Source organism: Vespula vulgaris, chromosome 24 (genome assembly GCF_905475345.1).
Source record: "Vespula vulgaris chromosome 24, iyVesVulg1.1, whole genome shotgun sequence".
NCBI lineage: Eukaryota > Metazoa > Arthropoda > Insecta > Hymenoptera > Vespidae > Vespula > Vespula vulgaris.
This window is the reverse complement of record NC_066609.1, coordinates 1,247,244-1,266,189: the sequence shown is the minus strand read 5'-3', so window position 1 is coordinate 1,266,189 and position 18,946 is coordinate 1,247,244. Positions and strand designations below refer to the sequence as shown.

The 18,946-nt window shown below is 31.3% G+C and overlaps 4 protein-coding genes across 5 annotated transcripts; 2 read left to right on the top strand and 2 right to left on the bottom strand.

The window, feature by feature from the left end:
- Nucleotides 1-264: 264 nt before the first annotated feature.
- LOC127072189 (cytochrome P450 315a1, mitochondrial) lies at nucleotides 265-3,062 on the top strand. The gene is made up of 6 exons (XM_051012433.1): nucleotides 265-775; nucleotides 1,060-1,250; nucleotides 1,346-1,680; nucleotides 1,787-2,011; nucleotides 2,099-2,311; nucleotides 2,400-3,062. Exons 1-6 carry the CDS (start codon nucleotides 288-290, stop codon nucleotides 2,523-2,525), a joined length of 1,578 nt encoding a protein of 525 aa, XP_050868390.1. The 5' UTR covers nucleotides 265-287; the 3' UTR covers nucleotides 2,526-3,062.
- Nucleotides 3,063-3,193: 131 nt separating this feature from the next.
- Nucleotides 3,194-6,402, bottom strand: LOC127072186 (armadillo repeat-containing protein 5). Its single transcript, XM_051012431.1, has 6 exons — nucleotides 6,021-6,402; nucleotides 5,716-5,936; nucleotides 4,916-5,638; nucleotides 4,627-4,802; nucleotides 4,277-4,538; nucleotides 3,194-4,168 (listed from the first exon to the last, which is right to left on the bottom strand). The coding sequence occupies exons 1-6, from the start codon at nucleotides 6,273-6,275 to the stop codon at nucleotides 3,235-3,237; spliced, it is 2,571 nt and encodes an 856-aa protein (XP_050868388.1). The 5' UTR covers nucleotides 6,276-6,402; the 3' UTR covers nucleotides 3,194-3,234.
- Nucleotides 6,403-7,469: 1,067 nt separating this feature from the next.
- Nucleotides 7,470-15,384, top strand: LOC127072185 (active breakpoint cluster region-related protein). Of its 2 annotated transcripts, none has more exons than XM_051012430.1 (13): nucleotides 7,470-8,195; nucleotides 8,334-8,799; nucleotides 8,868-9,102; nucleotides 9,181-9,460; nucleotides 9,532-9,711; nucleotides 9,786-10,001; nucleotides 10,300-10,419; nucleotides 10,513-10,757; nucleotides 10,836-11,097; nucleotides 11,183-11,465; nucleotides 11,540-11,810; nucleotides 11,883-12,054; nucleotides 12,176-15,384. In XM_051012430.1, the coding sequence occupies exons 1-13, from the start codon at nucleotides 8,082-8,084 to the stop codon at nucleotides 12,590-12,592; spliced, it is 3,261 nt and encodes a 1,086-aa protein (XP_050868387.1). In that variant the 5' UTR covers nucleotides 7,470-8,081; the 3' UTR covers nucleotides 12,593-15,384. The 2 variants fall into 2 exon arrangements, with proteins under 2 accessions (XP_050868387.1, XP_050868386.1); XM_051012429.1 differs by having other exon boundaries at nucleotides 8,865-9,102.
- Nucleotides 15,385-15,812: 428 nt separating this feature from the next.
- On the bottom strand, nucleotides 15,813-18,704 carry LOC127072188 (tyramine beta-hydroxylase). The gene is made up of 10 exons (XM_051012432.1): nucleotides 18,400-18,704; nucleotides 18,096-18,249; nucleotides 17,879-18,025; nucleotides 17,537-17,784; nucleotides 17,293-17,446; nucleotides 16,948-17,211; nucleotides 16,621-16,851; nucleotides 16,420-16,548; nucleotides 16,169-16,343; nucleotides 15,813-16,054 (listed from the first exon to the last, which is right to left on the bottom strand). Exons 1-10 carry the CDS (start codon nucleotides 18,552-18,554, stop codon nucleotides 15,909-15,911), a joined length of 1,803 nt encoding a protein of 600 aa, XP_050868389.1. The 5' UTR covers nucleotides 18,555-18,704; the 3' UTR covers nucleotides 15,813-15,908.
- Nucleotides 18,705-18,946: the final 242 nt, after the last annotated feature.

The following is an 18,946-nucleotide window of genomic DNA, read 5'->3' as shown; positions in this document are numbered from 1 at the left end:
GATCGTCGTTAAAAACATGATCGTTTGAATTTGATCGTCGTTTCTAATTTCGCACGACGAAGTTACACAAGTCTTCGAAAGTATTCACGAGTTTATCTGAGACAAAAATTATTCTAATCGTTCATTAACTATCGTATTGTAACTCTCTTTCTCTCTCTCTCTCTCTCTCTCTCCCTCTCTCTCTAAATATTGCATATATATGTGTATATATATATATACACACACGCATCTTTATCTTTTCTTCTTTCTTCTTTTCTTTTGTAGAAAGAACATATTTATTGTCGAGAATGCGTACCTTATGGTCGAGTTTGAAAAGATCTCGTCCATCTTTGTTTAATACGGTTTCAATATCGAGAAAAAAAGTTCTCGTTAATTGTAACGTTCATGAGAGATACGAGGAGAATAAAAAAAAGTTGAATATATCTTGTTCTGGAGAATCTCACGACAGAAAATACGTAACTTCGGCTACTACAACGACGAACGTTACTTTACGGGAACCACCGAGACCAAAAGGATTTCCGGTATTTGGAACCATCTTTGAATTTTTAACTACCGGTGGCGCTAAGACGCTTCATGAATACGTCGATCGTAGACACAAAGAATTAGGACCAATTTATAGAGAACGTATCGGTCCGATAATGGCAATTTTTATTAATTCACCTCAGGAATATCGAAGGATTTTCAGACTCGAAGGACCAACGCCTAAACATTTTCTTCCTGAACCATGGGTTCTCTATAATGAGTTACGATCTTTACAACGAGGATTGCTTTTCATGTATGTGCATTTTTTTCATAGTAAAACATAATAATTTCATTAAATAAATATATATAATAATTATATTAATTTATAATAATATAAAAATCTAGGATATATACATATATATATACTTTTTCATAATAGAAACTAATATGATTTCATATTATAATAATATCGATAAATTATACTATGTATATCATATAAATAATATAATAATATTGATACGTTCATATAACTTCATATAATTCACATAGAATATAATTAAATGATCTAGTAATTAGATTGATAATATTGTTTTGTAGGAACGGAGAAGAATGGTTACAATTTCGACGAATATTAAACAAGGTGATGCTGTTGTCAGATCCAACCGACATGTTTGTTGGTCCATGTCAAAAAGCTGCTGAGGGACTAGTAGAAAAATGGATGAGTCAACTCAGTAATGATGATATTTTATCCCAATTGGAAACTCAACTTTATCAATGGTCGATCGAAGGTGAATATATTTATAATTATATTATAATGATTATATTACTTCTTCTTATTACTGTTACTTTATAAAAAGAAGATATATATATATATATATAATAGCGATGTTGGCGACTTTAATGGGATCTGCGTGGCATCGTCATAAAGCAAAAATATCACGAGATTCAGAGAATTTGGCTAGAACATTGCATAAGATATTCGAATATACCGCTGAATTATCAATGTTACCGGCAAAATTAGCGAAAACCTTGAGATTACCTTCTTGGAATAGATTCGTTGAGTCTGCTGATTCGGCGTTAAGTATCGTTCGAACGTTGGTACCGGAAATGGTTCGCCTTGGAGGTGATGGTCTACTGCAGACGATGATGGATGAAGGAATTCGGGACGATGATCTTGTTAGGATAGTAACTGATTTTATTATAGCTGCTGGCGATACGGTATTTTTCTTCGTTATTACAAATAATCTAAAAATTCGATTGATTTTATATTGTTTAAAATACATGTTAACGTGTTTAATCAATTTCATTTTGGTTTTATTTTAAGACGGCTTTCTCAACTCAGTGGATGTTATTTTTACTCGGTAGTGATCCAGAATTGCAAGAGAAATTGTTTGAATCTATTAAAAATCTTTCGTCGAAAGAAATCTTACGTGATTCATTGATAAAAGGAGTCATTAAAGAAACACTTAGGCTCTATCCAATAGCTCCGTTTATCACGAGATATTTACCAGAGGATAATGTCATCGGTGGATATTTCGTGCCTAAAGGGGTACATAAAAGTTTTTTTTCTTATTTGTTTTATTTTATAATTATTTGTGTTACGTTTATAATAATTAATGATGTGTACTTTATGTAGGAATTACTTTTATTGTCATTGTATTCGAGTAGCAGAGATCCTACGAATTTTCCACGACCGAACGAATTTTATCCAGAACGATGGATCCGAACGGAAAATGGTAATTATCAGGATGTAATTCATCCTCATGCTAATATACCATTCGCTTTAGGCGCAAGAAGTTGTGTCGGTCGAAAACTCGCAGAAATTCAAATATCTCTTGTTTTAGCTGAGGTAATATTGAGAAATAATTTGAGAAAATATTAGATCAAAAATTTTCTTATTTTATTAAATATTAATAATGGGTATTATCTATTTTCAGCTTGTTCGTACTTTTAAGATAAAATGCATGAATAAAGATGAAGTGAAATTGATATTGCACTTGATCTCTGTACCGTCTAAACCGATAAAGCTTAAATTAATACAGAGAAATTTTACGGAAAGATAGCAGAAAAGCTCAAAATAATATCAGCGAATCATATATGAAGATTTATACATTTCTGGTAACTTTTTACATTTTAGTATATTTAATTACATTGTTTTATTAACCAGACGGTTAAAAAGAGACAAAATAATTTTTTACAACCTCGTATTATTTGTATATACAATTCAGAAATTAAATTATTATTTAAGTAATAAGAATGCTGCAAGTTATAAAAATGTGTGCGATTTAGTAAATTTAGTAAATGTATTATATGTTAAATTCTTAAATATACCAAGGAATGTAAAAAAATTGGATTTCTCTTATAATTTCTTTTTTACTCTCACAATTTTTCTGTAACTTACAGCCTTCTTTCTCTTATTGTAAGAATTTAAATTGATAACTAATTTCCTCCTTCTCCATTCTGTTGTGTACACAATTGTATCATACATGATGAGGCATTTAACATTATGACCTCGGTTATCTTTTTTCTGCGCACGATTATTAAATAATGTGCATGGTAAGTTTATTCAAATTTAAAATTATTATATTATATATTATATTATACAGAACAATAATTATATATATATATATATATATATGTATAATATATATATATATAATATATATATATAATATATAATATATATATATATATATATATATATATATATATATATATACGATTAATATATCTATATCATATCACAATTATGCTTAATTATTATTAATTAAATCAGCGTTGGCACAAACCACTATTAATAATTTCCTTTATTTCATCTAAAAATTCAGGAAAGCTACTATTATTAGAAAATTCACGAAATGCTTGGATTCTTTCAGTCTTTGACATTTTTGCCGAGAGAAAACTCTTAACGCAGCAAGTTTTAAGTTCGTAACAAGAATTATTTCTTGCCCAATTCCATGCTCGACTGAAATTTTCATAGCTAAGCATAGCTATTGAACTTTCTGTTAAAATATCTGAAATATCAGACATAAGAAATTTATCTGCTAATAAGGCAGCATCTAAAAGTGATTCAATAGTCCTGTTTTCAAAAGCAGCACCATTAGCAGCCAAAAGTAGTATGTTTAGTCCTTCCTTCGATGTATTTCTTAATTTAACACGCCTCTTTCCAGATTCAGAAAAATTTCCTTCAAGCATTGCACAAAAAACATCTGATTTTTGACATAAAGTTTGTCTACATGCATCGACCGTTGTACCATCATCTAATTCAAACGTAACTACTGATGGCTTTGGAAGACTTTCATAAAATTTTGGATAATCAGTTGTAACAGTGTCTGGTATTAGGCCCTTATCGATAACCTCAGGGCGAATTTGCAATGTATTTGCCAATTGGCAAATCGACCAGACAGCATTCTCAATCAGTGCATGTTCTCTATCGTTTAGTATATTTAATATTAATTGTAAACCGCCATGATTATTTAATAACGATTTCAAAATAAATTTAGACTTGATTATAAAAGGTATAGATACAGCGACCATTGATTTATGAGATTCTTCACCACGTAATAATATTGATGTAAGGTCTCCAATAGCACCGCCAGTTTCGGCTAAAGCACATAGATGTCGAGTATAATATTCTGAGCCATATAAAGTTTGTGCTTCGAAGACAAAACCTTGCTTCAATAACGGAATTAAATAGGCGCTATTCCTAAAATAATCATTTATCTATTATTACCTTGTTTATCAATTAATATTAAACGTCAATTACATAGTAATACTAGATGTGAATTATACGAATTATACAGTTTTTATTTACCTTACTATTCTGGTAAGTATTCTAGAAGCCCTAGGATTTTTTGCATACCGAATATATTCAGATAATGGTTCAATTGTTATTGGATCAGCTAATCTCTCTATAGGTTCAGTAAAGTGACTCAATCTGCTTAATAATGCTAAGGTCCATGCACTTGTATATTCAGAGGAAGTAATCTTATGAAATGTTCCTGAATCACGAGATTCATCCTCTTCGATTGATAATGACTTACAGCTTTTCAAAGATTCTACTTCTTCTTGAGGTTCTATGTATGAGAATGTTTTATGTTATGATTCTTATTTTTACTTTAATCGTTATAATATACTTTCAAAGAAAACTCATAATTAATATACCTTCTTCATATTCTCCCCATTCTGTGTCACTACAAACAGGACTATAGTTATCTTCTGCATTTTCGTCTGTTTCTGCAGAATCATAAAATGGTAATGGTGGTGTACTCGGAGGAGAAGAGAATACACTCGTAGAACTACATGGACTCCAATCATCTCTAGGATAATCTACACTGAATCTGAAAGTTATATATTTATTTTTTTTTTTTTTTGTAAATATTTTAAGGAATAATGACACGAACATAGTAATCAATAAAAAAATAAATTTGTAAAAATAAATGATAACACTAACCGTCCTATCATTGATTTATAATACTTTGAATCCGTTTTCTTATCTAAGGGTGAATCATTCTTTCGTTTTTTAGATATCTCTTGCTCTTTTCTGTTTTCCAATACATTTTCCACCATTTTTTTTAATTTCATAATTAGCACATCTAATAATCCATTTTTAATCATTATTGAAATACTTGGATCGTCATATATAAATTGTGCAAGAGCATGTAATAACATAGGATGATATTTTTCAATATCATTCTTTCTCAAAAGTGTAAGCATGAGTTCTAAACCAGCATTATCTCTGATTTTTGCACGATTGACTGCTTCTCGACAAAACAAACACAGACTCAGTAGTATTTCTTTGGACAATTTTGAATGTTTACTGATTAAAGATATTAAAATTTCTATTGCTCCAGAACATCCCAGAATAGGACGACATTCTGCTATTTGGCTAAGATTACAAAGACATTTAATTGCCATTTTATTATTTGTACTACAGTTGTCAACAATGCACTTGTATCCCTCCAAATCTTTCTCTCCTTGCATTTGTTCTCCACAGCGAGGATCGAGACTGATAAGAAAAGCACACATGGCTTTTAAACATACTTCTACTAATTCTGAATATTTTGTATTTACAATAGCTTTTTCGTTAGCTATGACTAATAAACCTGTAATATTCTTTATGATCCCTGTTTCCAACATGTCTTCTCTACAACCTTCGTGCATGCTCCAAATATTTCTATAAAAAATGATATATATAAGATCTTGATAAAATACAATAATAATATTACGATGAAAACTATTATGATAATTTACCTTATTGCTCTGACTACCATTAGGTATGTTTGCATATTTGCCTTTGATTGTAATAATTTAGCAAGTGCATGTACAGATCCAGCTTCGTACAAAGATCTAGCATGCCACCCGCATTCGCATAAATTACCAATCAATCTACAAGCACGACAGTGAAGAGAATTGTCCAATTTAAAATTTTGTATTATGTAAAGTACATAGTATCCTATTTTAGTCCCTTTAACCTGTTATAATAGAAAAAGCAAATAAATAAAAATAAAATATTGTTAAGTGAAAATTTACCACTATTTAACATGGATTGAAATTACCTCCTCTCTTGTATCGGAAATCATGCATGCGTTTGCTAATATACTTAGTGTCATATTTAAAATTTTTAAATCCTGAGAGCGTAATAATTTGATTAAAATATTAAGACCTCCATCTTTAACAAATTGTCTATAGCATTTGGAATCAGATTTGAGTCGTGCCAGACAGGTAGTGATACCACTCTTAGAATTATTTTTTAAGTACTTCGATAATTCTATAAAAAGTGAATGATCTGATTTTTCATTTAACGATGACATTTGTGAAAAAATGTTAAAATTTCTCTAAAATTCTAATTATTATAGATCGTACATAACCTCAAAATAGTTGCGCTGTTGCAGAGCGACAACTGCTAGAGTGGTACAGCATGTTACAAAAATGAATGTCGCACGATTTCCTTTTTCAAAATCATTAAACGATTATCGAACTTAATTTTTCTTTTCTAAACATAACAAAATTGTAAGAATGTATCATTTAAGATTTCTTATAAAATTACAAAATTTTCATAATTATTATAAATTAATTTCTCATCATCTTTTCGAAGAAACCGCCATATTTTCGTAGTAATCAACATTAACGATACGCGGCGCTATGAACACCGATAAATTGCCGGAATTATTCAAAATCAGATGTATCGTATATCATAATTATTCATAATCCATGCGAAAATTATGTTATAATAATTGTTCTTATATTTTTTATATAAAAATTTTTTCAATTTTTCATTCGGTTGAGCGTGACTAAAGAAATACGCCAATGTTCAACCATTAATAACGAATATTCGAATAATTTCCTATGCGTTCTTATGAAAGAAATATTTCAATGATGATTCGGCAATTCCTGCGAGATAATTAAATAATACGAAGGTATTGAATTACACGTATACATATATATCTCGAAAATTCATCGAGAGTTATACACACGCACTTTTAACATAACCTATTATTTAATAAATATTTCCGACATATTCAAAAATGTACGATTAATTTCAACAATTAAATTCTTCTCTCTGTTGCATGTAATATAGTTGTCATAAACAATAATTCGTATCATCAGTAAAATTGTTACTTTTCACGCATGAAATTATCACTTTCCCCCTTTTTCCTCCCAAAAAAAAAAAAGAAAAAGAAAAAGAAAAAGAAAGAGGAAAAAAAGAAAAAGAAAAGAAAAGAGAGAGAGAGAGAGAAAAAAAGGAATAACATAACAAACATTAGTTCTTTTCTTAATAATCGCTTTCGTTTATTAGGTCATAAAAATCATTAGAACACGTTCGAACATAATTATAAGTTTTTCATTTCGGTGTTATTAGAGCAAGAGAGCATTTATTAAACGGATGAAAAATTGAGGAGAGATTGTTCATAGAGCGAGAGAGAGAGAGAGAGAGAGAGAGAGAGCGAGCGAGCGAGCGAGCGAGAGAGAGAGAGAGAGAGAGACAGAGAGTGGGAGAGAGAGAGAGAGTGGGAGATAGGGTTGGAAGAACACGTAATATCTGTAACGAGCGGATATTCCAGGGAGTAAAAAGGCCCTCCTACCGTGACCAAGGGAAATCCCAATTTGATTCGGTACGTTCGTCGTCCCTGAATGAATGAATGAATATCTACGGGGGCTAGAATTACGTCGAAGAGAATATGGCGGAGGCGTGAAAATGTTAGGAGAGGGCACGGGGATCGGATTGTGACCTACGCGGGGTGGAGACGTCGAGCGATGTCGACAAGATGACAGCGGCTCTACGATGCTTGAAAGGTTGATTTTTCAATGCGATATTAAAGAGTATCGAGAAGTAATTAAAGTGATAATCGTTAGACGTTTGTCGATGACTTATGCCGCGTGTCTCGCGTTCTTCGTACATCCTAGTGTATCATCATTATCATCATCATATCTGTCGTATCGATAAGACGATCTACGATCGTACGAAATTCAGAGGAGAGACGAGTCACGATCGCCGCGCCCGTGAGATGTACACAGCGTCCTGAGTTGTTGTTATTTTCCTTCTCCTTCTTCTCTTCTTTCTCCTCGTCCTCGTCGTCGTCATCGTCGTCTTCAACGAGGAGTGACGAAGTCAAACGATGAGTGTTTTTGGAGATTTTCAGCGCGTCTGGGTACAGAGATTCCCGGATAGCGCTTTACCGGCTGCTTGGGAGGAAGATGTCAGGGCGAATTTAGTCAAACACAAGCAAAAGGTAAGTGAAATCTTACGTCTGTTGACAATAATGATATCTCACGCATGTGATGTGTTTACTTTTGATAAGGAGAATTGTTACCTCGAGTGGAATAGTTCTAATCTATTAGATGTAGATTGTAATTATGTTTATTTTTAGGTAACAGCCTTGAGAGAGGAACTTGAGAAAGAAGAGTTCTATGTCGAGTATTTAGAACGATTATTGGCGGATGTTGAAAGACACAAACAGTTGGCTAATAGTACCAATGCTACGCTGCTTGACAATAAGCAGAATTCCACGGAACTTAAAAGTGGAAAACATTCTTCTGAAAATAGCGAATCTGCAAACTCTGGACATTGTCAGAATACAGATACTTCTCCGCCACCTCTTCCAGTACGAGAAGACATTAGCAAATTTCAGGATAAATGTGTTTCCGAATTGAGCTCTACGCTTGGAACTAATAAAAGACCCAAGAGTGAGATACCTAGAAGTCCTGAAAAAGTGCCTGAAACCAGAAGAAATAGTGATCCTGATGTGCCAAGTAATTATGTCACTGTAATAGAAGTTACCGGAAGTTCGAAAAAAGAAAAAGCCGATGCTTCTTTTAAAGAGGAAGATGAAAAAGGTAATATTTGTAATGTTACAAAATTATATATTTATTATATTCCATTGACATAACTTCAAATAAAGTAGAATCTGAGAAAGCTCTTAATGAGGATGGAGAAGATGGAGATGCAGAGGCATCCGAAGAAGAACCATATTATGATTCGGTAGCTTTGGATCAGACAGGAGAATATGTGTATATTGACGCGCGTGTTCCACCTGTAGGTAATAATAATGCCAGCAGAGCACCTCCACGTAGACCACCATCGCTTCCGGAATCTCCAGGCAATCAGAGTAACTACGTCAACATAGATTATTTTATACAGTAAGTTCATTATTATTTTATAATGTGAAATACGTACGATCGAAGATATATAACGTGTTACTTTTATGTATTTTTCAGACATAGAGCAGCGATGGATAGCGAAGACGAAGAGGGTGCAAGTCCAGCACCACCCATTTTATTACGTGCGCTTAGTACAGATAACGAAACTGGAAGTAGCGACGCTGAACCATTAAGTTTAAGTGAAGGCAGTTTGGAATCACCTACACCTACTACACCACGCAGACAGGAAAAAAATAAAGATAGAGAAGATGATAGAACATCTATGGTTAAGTGTATTGTAAATTCTGTGGTAGAAAGTGAAGCGGTATATGTAGAATGTTTAAATGTTATGTTGCAAGTAAGTAATCCATGTTTAAAAATTTTTTTAATTAAAACAATATATCTATTAATATCATATTCAAATTATAGTATATGAAAGCTATCAGAGCAACGTTAACTACGTCTCAACCAGTTATTTCGGAAGAAGAATTTGGTACTATGTTTTATAAAATCCCTGAATTACATAAACTACATCAAAACTTCCTAGATGAACTTAGAAAAAAAACAGAAAAGTGGGATTTTAAAACTACAATAGGGGAACAATTTAAGGTATGTTTAAAAAATATAATAAGAAAGTTATCCTTGGTAATTATATACTTATACTATTTATAATTTAATTACAGATTATGGCCAGCAATATAGGTTTATATGGAGCATTTTTACATAATTATGCTCGTGCTACTGACACCGTTCGTAGATGCTCTGCTCATTCGACTCAATTTGGAGAAATTACAAGAGACATACGACTTAGAGGATTTCCTAAAGGTCCAGGTTTATCACTTGAAGATCTTCTACATAAACCTGTAGCTCGTGTTCAAAAAAATGCATTAGTGCTACATGTATGTGCATATTTATAATTCTATAAAAAATTAAATGAATTTTGTATTATAGATAATACCATTCTTTCTTTCTTTCTTTCTTTCTTTCTTTCTTTCTTTCTTTCTTTCTTTCTTTCTTTCGTCTTTTTTCTTTTTTTCTTTCTTCTTTATTCTTTTATTTTATTTAAAAAAAATTGATAAGGCAGATTTCTATCAAGATTTTAGTTGTATCATGTTTTATATATCCGATTAATATATCCATGAAGAGTTTATCTTATCTGTAATATCATATTGATAATTTGTCTTCGATCGATTGTAGGATCTTCTTAAGCATACACCAATGAATCATGCTGATCATGCGCCACTCTCAGAAGCACTTGCTATGACTAGGAATTTTCTTGATGAATTTAATATTATTCAAACAAAGTCGATGTTCCCAGTAAGGACTTTAATATTTATATATTACACATTTTTGTAAGTATATATATATGCATATATCCATGATGTATTAAAAATTTGTTTGTTTTTACAGAGTCATGACAGAGCACAAAGAAGATTAGTGAAAAATTCGTTTGTTGTTGAACTCTCTGATGGTCATAGGAAATTGAGACATCTCTTTTTATTTAACGATGTTATTGCTTGTGCGAAATATAAAGCTTCAGGTAGAGATAAATTTACGTTTGAGTTGAAGTGGTACGTGCCAGTTGCAGAAGCTGTTGTTACCGAAGATGGTGTTGAGCCACGAGAGACTAGTCCAGCTAATGTAGTTGCTTTGAGGTATGTAATAACGAACAATTAATTGTAATCTTATTATATTACCAATGTTTTCAAATCTTTTAATAATAATTTTTATAGATCTCAAGCTTGTACTGTGAGAGATCAAATTTTGTGGGAAGAACGAAATGATGAAAAAAGAATTAGACTTGGTGGTAGAGGTTCCGAAAAAAATCGAAAGAAACTAGCAGAACTTGAAGCACAATTGGTATTAGCATCACCAAATCTAGTAATGCGTGTAGCACATAAAAATCAACATCGAGTGCAAAATGCATATACTTTCTTTCTGTCCAGTGAGTTTGAACGGTCTCAATGGATCGAAGCAGTGGAAGCATTGCAACAAGTATATATATTTAAACCTTTCTGAAATGTTAATACAATATAGACTATTAGAACACAAAAATAATATATAAATTTTTTAATTATAGGGTGGTCAACCACCAGGACCTCTACCTTTGACGATGTATGAATTGCAAGCATGGGTTACAGCTTGTCGAACATATTTACAAACAGACATGGGTAGTTACTTATTAAGATCTGGACGTGATGAGAGTTTATTACTTGGGGATTTGCATCTAACTTTGCTTGGTTTAACACCACCAGGATTAGATAGAATAGGAGATCTGTATATCATCGTAGAAGTGGATAGTTATGGACATTACTTTAAACGAGCTAAAAGTCGAGTTATAAGGAGTCAGGCTCCAACTTGGGGTAAGCAAAAAAAAAAAACTATAAGTCATGTTTATAATATTAATAAATCATGACATATTTTTCTTATATTGAAGGTGAGACTTTTGTGGTCGAATTAGAAGGTAGTCAAAATGTTAGAATTTTACTTTATGAAGAATGTGGGACACGATCAGTATTAAGAGGCAAATGTATTCAAAGATTAAGTAGGTCATGGTTGCAATCCGATCAAGTTGAAAGATCCTTGAGTTTGGGTCCAGCAACATTAGATGTAGCTCTTCGATTTGTTCCCAGTGAAGTAACATTGAGGCGAGTGCCATCGGCTAAACCTCAAGGCTTATTTGGTGCTCGAATACAACAAGTTTGCAAGTACGTTTGACAATTATAAAAAATCATATCGTTCTTTGAACATATAAATCAATTAATTTTTTTTTTTGATAGACGAGAAAAACGTGATGTTCCATTCATTATAACTGCGTGCGTACGAGAGGTGGAAAGAAGAGGTGTTGGAGAAGTAGGATTATATCGAGTATCTGGATCAGCATCTGATTTAACAAAACTTCGTAAATCATTTGAAAGTAATTCGTACGAAGCAGAGCAGCTTCTCAAAGAGGTTTGTATCGTTATTAAAAAATTTATCATAACATATAGAAAATATTTTTTCTTATTGTTTTATATGTCAATATATACATACATATATATATATATATATACATATACATATACATATACAGGTTGATGTTCATTCCGTAACGGGCGTTCTGAAATTGTATTTACGTGAGATGCCTGAGGCATTATTTACAGACGCCCTTTATCCAGCATTTTTGGAAGCTTTCCAAACTGGAGAACTATCAAGGGGTGCGGCTTTACGACGAGTATATGAAGGATTACCGTCCGTAAATAAAGCTGTTATCGATTTTCTACTTGCTCATTTAATTCGTGTTAACAAACACGAAGCACAAAACAAAATGTCGTTGCACAATTTAGCAACAGTTTTCGGGCCAACGCTTTTACGCCCAGGTACAAATTCTCGGTCCGATTCTAAAAGTCGAGACCCTTTGGCTGCAGGTACTGTAGACGTTATGGCACAAGCTGGTATACTCTATTGTTTTTTACAAATGCATATGCAACAAAACAATCAATCACTCTAGTCGAGAGTTTATTATCGGTGAAACACCATAACGCTGCCTGAGAATAATTCAAAATATTTGTATTCACGATTGAAAGTGAATTAAATTATACTAATATAATGAGAAAACAATGGCAGAGAAATGGCTTTAAAATGATAAATCTAACGATGTTTTCTAACGTATTTTATTAGTCACGCGATGTATTATCTTGCAACGCTGATGTAGACATCGAGAGTCGAAATATATAAGCAGTAGGCAATGCTTACAAGGGGAGTTCACGATAAAATCCATGCATTCTTAATTAAGTTTCCTATGTGTGCTAACAACAACAACAACAACAACAATAATAATAATAATACAACAATAATATTCTGTGTTCAACACGAGAAAGTTCCATAAAAAAAAAAAAATCTTATAATAACCGTTTGTCGACAAAACGAACGTCTCAAGTGTACAAAACAAAACAAAACAAAACAAAAAACAAAGAGAAGAGAAACAAACAAAAAAAAAAGTAAGCTTAATTACGAACTTAAACAATTTTATCGCAAAACGCTCCTTGTTAAATAAATTCCTGGTGGATGTATGTATGTATGTATGTATATGTACGTGCTTCCACCGTAACCCATACAAGTATTGTTAGCAGAGTGGACACTATCGGAGTTGAAAAAAAAGCATTGATATGTTTTTACTCCAAACAAAAAAAAAAGTCCATAATATATTTTTTACTTGACATTGTATTCAAACATATGAGGTTCCAGTGACGATCGTCCACGTGATTGAATTCTATCCATTTCTAACGAAAATTTCCTACGAGAGAGATGCAAAGAAGTCTGGTCAAATGCATCATCCGTGTGCGCGCTTTAGAAATTAAGGACATAACATTTTCGTAAACAGCGTGTGTTCCTAGCAGATAATCTAAATTTTCTTATACACGGTTCTCTTTATATTTATGCAATAATAATGTCCACACAGTGTATGTATAACTCTATCAGTATACTCAAAAACTCACTCCACGTTCCTAAGACGTTTTTTTGCAGCAGACGTGAACCTTCAGGAACCTATGTTCCTCTACATATACACATATATATATATATATTCATATACATATAATATATATATATAATACAATTCATATTAAATGCATTTTATTATTCATTTTTATTTTTGAGCTCAATGCTGAACTTTCTCAAAGGAATCGCATTCTAATTAAAAAGAAAAAAAAAAAAGAGAGAGAAAAGAAAAAACAGATATATAGGAGAGGATCTCTTTTTTATTTTGACAATGAATGATTATTCATTGTAAAACTCAAGAAAGAAATCTTTCATTATTCAATTGTGATTGGACTTATCTGCATACATTGAGCCTTTTATTTTGTAACTGTACTGCCGAACACAAAAGAAAGCTATTGCTATTATTCGATAGTACTTGTCGACTAACTTAGACTTGACACGTTTTAAATATTGTGTTGCAACATGTATATCGGAGGGGGAACATTGTAATATACAGGTGTCAACTCGTGTGTAATTAATAATAATAGTTTTTAGTTTGATGCATCAAATGTTTCAGGCATTCGTTGTACTTCATACAAGTTAATTTGACAAATACTTCCTTTATTTTACGTTATCAATTATTATTTTTTTTCTTTTTCTCTATATATATATATGTGACCTTATGGATCAAGAAACTTCAATGTTGTTTTATTGTAACACATATGTTTTGTTTATAATATATAATTTGTTTATAATATCTAACGATCTGTACGTATATATCGTTTAAAGTCAAAATGCAGTTTAATGCGATGCCAAAGAGAAAGATTCCAATACTAGTTAAGAGAGGGAAGGAAAAGAAAAAAAGAAGGAAGAAAGAAAGAAGGAAAGAATGAAAGAAAGAAAGAAAAATAAATAAATAAATAAAAAAAGAAATAAAACGATGCATTTGGCAGTACAAATAAATATCTGACAAATACCAGCAAATTGCTAGGAATGCTAAAGTATCTTTATGAGCTTTATATTGAACGTCGACAAAAATGATAAGTTTTGCTAGAGTTCAATAAGAAGAAAAAGTAAAAAAGGCGTTCGTTATAAGAGTAAGTGAACAAAACAAAAACAAAGAAGTAAAATAAAGATAAAGAAAGAAAGAAAGAAAGAAAGATACTGAAGAAATGAAGATACTTTCATGAATGGACGTTTATGCTTGTATACGGTGGCAACTATCGTATGTATGAAATTTGTACGTGTGTGTATGTGCGTGTGCGTGTGCGTGTGAATAATGTATGTATGTATGCATAACCCGCGCCCAATGTATTATATAGTAAATACAGGATACTTTTAATTTTTATATTGTAGTCTAAGGCTAAGTCCTTTTTTGTACATTCATATGAAATGTAAAGACGAGTTTCTGCTATTATTATTATTAATATTATTATTATTATTATTATTATTATTATTATTATTATTATGTTATTATTATGTTATTATTCTATGGTAAATGATAAATGATTCCGACGATCACAGTATTTGCTATAAAGTTCGGTTAAACTAGCATTGACGATGTACTGCCAAAAAAAAAAGAAAAAAAAAAAAGAAATATTAACAAAAACTTGAAAAAATGCTTGCAAACTTATGGAAGCCTATATAAACTTTTTTACCGATATAATTACTATTCATTTTTATTATTATTAAATAGATTCAAGAGAGTCTTTTTGTATTTAGATCAAAGAATTTATTTCACACGAATGCTTGTACTACTCGTATACACATCCTCATTTATCAAAGTTTACTGAAGAAATGAAAATAAAGAATAAAGATACAACAGTTTTGTATATTGAAAACATTTTCTTTATGTATTATACGTATATAAACGATAATATTTCAATCAACGTAATCTTCCTGTTAAGAATAATTAATTAATAGATTGATTTATTAATTGTTTTATTTTTCTTTTCTATGATATATATCAGTTATTATATTCGAGAAAAAAGATTTATAGATTGGTTATCATGAAATCATTTAGTTTAATTCCAGTCATTCGTTTGTTGCATATATTTAATGATCTTTTAGATATATAAGTTTCTATTCGAAATGTAAGTAGATGAATTAAATAAAGTAATAGATTTTTATTTTAAAAATGAAAGAAAAAAGAGAAATGCAAAAAAGTATTCATGTTAACAAAAAAAAAAAAAATATATATATTGCCCTTGGTTAATAATGAGTAGTGAAACAATTTATAATATTTATTTTTCGATTAAATATTTGATTTATTTTCTCTCACATAGAACTGAAATAATTTATTATCACTACTTATTATACTAAGAATACTGCACTTAAGTTAAAGTAGATTACATCGAATCCATAGCATCTGTTCTAAATGAGAAATCAAAGCAATCTCTAGCAGGTGGTGGTAAAGGTAATCTGATAGGAGTTGTGGCTATGTTATCCCACAAACCAGGTAATCGAGATCCATCAGATCCATTGCATTGCATTCCTTAAAATACAAGATTATGATTAACATACTTGCGAACTGAGGATTCATTAAGAAAGTATTATATGAATGTATTATAAAAAAAAAATAAATAAATAAATAAAAAAAGATAGAGACCTAAAGGAGCAGCCTGATAAACATCATGAAGAGCTTCAACGCGAATTTTAGTCCATTCGATACTTTTATAATTATCTGATATTCCCTTTTCTATACTCGTATTTTGATTTTCCCATTCTCTCATATAACGAAAATATGTTCTCAGTGCATCATCGCTAATAGCACTTTTACATACCTGGTAGAAATTATATTTTAATAAATTTTCTTATTCTAAGATTACCTTGTAATGTAAAATTCAATTACAAATTTACCTCTAAACGTGTATTAGGATAATAATGTATATAATTAACACACATTTCATCGGATATGGCAAAACCACCCAAAGTAATATTATCTCTTTGCATAGTATTATACGTACAAGTTGTTATCAAAGAATCACCCTGTTAACGATACAAGATATATCAATAGTACCAATAATAGTAATAGAAAACGAACAAACGATCATTACTTACGGGTAGAATCTTAACGGGTTTAGGAAGTAATCTGATTTCTTGGAAATGTGTAGAATAATGATTATCATAATTCAAAAGAGGTAATTCTTTTCCATCTCTGAAATGACGAGTTACCACTTTGGTACCAGTTAAATGTGTATGTAATTGAGAACCAAATACATATATTCCACTTTGAGATAAACCAACTCCGGTACATTCTGTTATACAATGGCCAGATAAAATGAATGATTCCTATAATAAATCATTTTTATTTCACAAATTAATAATCAATTATAATTGATTGTTTTATTCCTAAAAAAAAAAAAAAAAATGAATTATCTGCTTTACCTGTTGGGGTGGTATAGCCATTTTATCTGTATATTCTAATCCCAATTCGATCACCCCAGCATCGTATTTCCTCAAACTTTTCGTGAAAATAAAACGAATCCCTGAAGAATCTGTCTTACCAGCTTGGAGTTCAGGATTATTGTAATGAACTTCTAACATGACGTGTTGATTAAAATCTTTACCACCGATAGGCAAACCAGCTTCTTCTGGATATACAAAGGCATCTGCTCCCATAGCCCAAGCTGCCAGTACTTTCTTACATATCTTATTACGAATTGACAATATTTTATTTCTCTGATATATCGAATAATTAATGTAATTGTATCATTTGTTCGGTCGTAATACCTGAGTTTTTTCTGGTCGATCGTTACTATCGCAAGGTCCTTCGTAAATTGGAACTTCTAAATCAACTGGACCAGCACAATGAAAGACTTCAATATGATGAACTAAATGTTCGTTACCCGTTTGAATTACTGGACCAAATTGTAAAATGTGATGTCTATTGAATAAATGAAAACGATTTGAAATTTAACAAATTTCAATTTGTTATTGAATTATTAATTTGTGAAATTAATTAAAATGAATTTACTTTTGTTTTAAAGGAGAAGGTAATTTAAATACTCGGCACCAATATGTCGTCTCGTTGTTCGGTACTTTTACACCTTTCACAGTAACGTCGTATTGCCAGGCGTTAGAAGGAAATTTAGGTTTTTTGTGAGTAACTCGAAGCAATTCTGTTCTAGCCATGCCAGAACTTTTAGAATCATTTATTTTCAATCCTGCTAAGGAAGTTAATGGACCTCGACCCTTTAGCCATACGATATGGGTTGTGCCTCTCTATTTATAAAAAAATATTTCAAATCGTTTCGCGATTTAATTTTCCTTCTTTTTTTCTAAATATGTTAAACATAATTAATAATTAAAATTTTACCTCGATAATATAATCGTGTTCATCGCAAGTATCGAATTTTCTTGTGAATGTAAATTTGGTCAGATTGCCTCTTCTTTTCCATGCGAAATTTTCACAATTTTGTTGCTTATCGACAATTAGTTTTCCTTCTACGTCCGACCAAGCATCCTAATCATTTTTGATAATAATTTCGTAATTATAGAAATAATTTAGAAAAAAAATATATATATATATACACCTGTAATTGAGTTTGTTGATGCCAATCAATCCATAATATACAATAATCAGCAAGTTTAAATTCTCCATAATCCGAAAAACCAACAGCGAACCATGTATTTTGATCACCGGTATAATGAATCTCTACCTTCACCAATTTGCTCATTAAATCCACTCTAAAAAAGAACTCGATTAAATTTTTCCACGTAAAATCAAAGAACAAGAATCTATACAATAAAATATCATATTGTTACTACCGTCGACGATTCGAATTTAACTAAAAAACGTGTCCATAGTAAAGATAAAAAATTATTTTACTGTTATACCTCCAATGAAAAGTAGCCTCGGATCCTAAAGGAATCGTGTGCACGTCGTTTAAATTATCATTTACGTTAACGGAATGAGTTTGATGCACGGATAAAACCACGACGATATTTAAAATCGTTGGTACAAGTAACAATAATAAATTCAAAAATAACATGGCCGATAACGTTGTTTTATTAAACTAATATCTTAGAAATTTTGCTATGACTTTTTTGTTGCTTTCCTTTTTACGACGATCAGTTCAAAGTGATTTAAGCTATACTTCGATATAGTATTTACAACCAGTTTCGTTTTTGATGGGTGAAATCGTACTGACGATTCCATCGTTTCCACTTTTCTTACATCGAAGTTTTGGCGCGGATTTGTCATGGTGCGCACGCTCCGCGCGATCACCGCGCTATCTGCCGAGCGATCAACGAACTTGGACGGTCAATCGTGACGTCATCGGTTTTCTTTAAATTCTATCACTAGATTTAAACGAAAGATTTTATTACAACATAACCGATAATATAATCGACGATATATTGCATATAACTAGTGTAAAATTAT

Coding starts and splice junctions, on each gene's coding strand:
- LOC127072188 (XM_051012432.1), bottom strand. CDS start 18,554: ATGTTATTTTTGAATTTATTATTGTTACTTGTACCAACGATTTTAAAT. Junction 17,212..17,292: donor ATCGACCAGAAAAAACTCAG/GTATTACGACCG, acceptor ATTCGTAATAAG/ATATGTAAGAAAGTACTGGC. Junction 16,344..16,419: donor ATCCTAATACACGTTTAGAG/GTAAATTTGTAA, acceptor AATTTCTACCAG/GTATGTAAAAGTGCTATTAG.
- LOC127072186 (XM_051012431.1), bottom strand. CDS start 6,275: ATGTCATCGTTAAATGAAAAATCAGATCATTCACTTTTTATAGAATTA. Junction 5,937..6,020: donor TTTCCGATACAAGAGAGGAG/GTAATTTCAATC, acceptor CTATTATAACAG/GTTAAAGGGACTAAAATAGG. Junction 5,639..5,715: donor ATGGTAGTCAGAGCAATAAG/GTAAATTATCAT, acceptor CATTTTTTATAG/AAATATTTGGAGCATGCACG.
- LOC127072189 (XM_051012433.1), top strand. CDS start 288: ATGCGTACCTTATGGTCGAGTTTGAAAAGATCTCGTCCATCTTTGTTT. Junction 1,251..1,345: donor TTATCAATGGTCGATCGAAG/GTGAATATATTT, acceptor TATATATAATAG/CGATGTTGGCGACTTTAATG. Junction 2,012..2,098: donor GATATTTCGTGCCTAAAGGG/GTACATAAAAGT, acceptor TACTTTATGTAG/GAATTACTTTTATTGTCATT.
- LOC127072185 (XM_051012429.1), top strand. CDS start 8,082: ATGAGTGTTTTTGGAGATTTTCAGCGCGTCTGGGTACAGAGATTCCCG. Junction 10,002..10,299: donor AAAATGCATTAGTGCTACAT/GTATGTGCATAT, acceptor GATCGATTGTAG/GATCTTCTTAAGCATACACC. Junction 12,055..12,175: donor CAGAGCAGCTTCTCAAAGAG/GTTTGTATCGTT, acceptor ATACATATACAG/GTTGATGTTCATTCCGTAAC.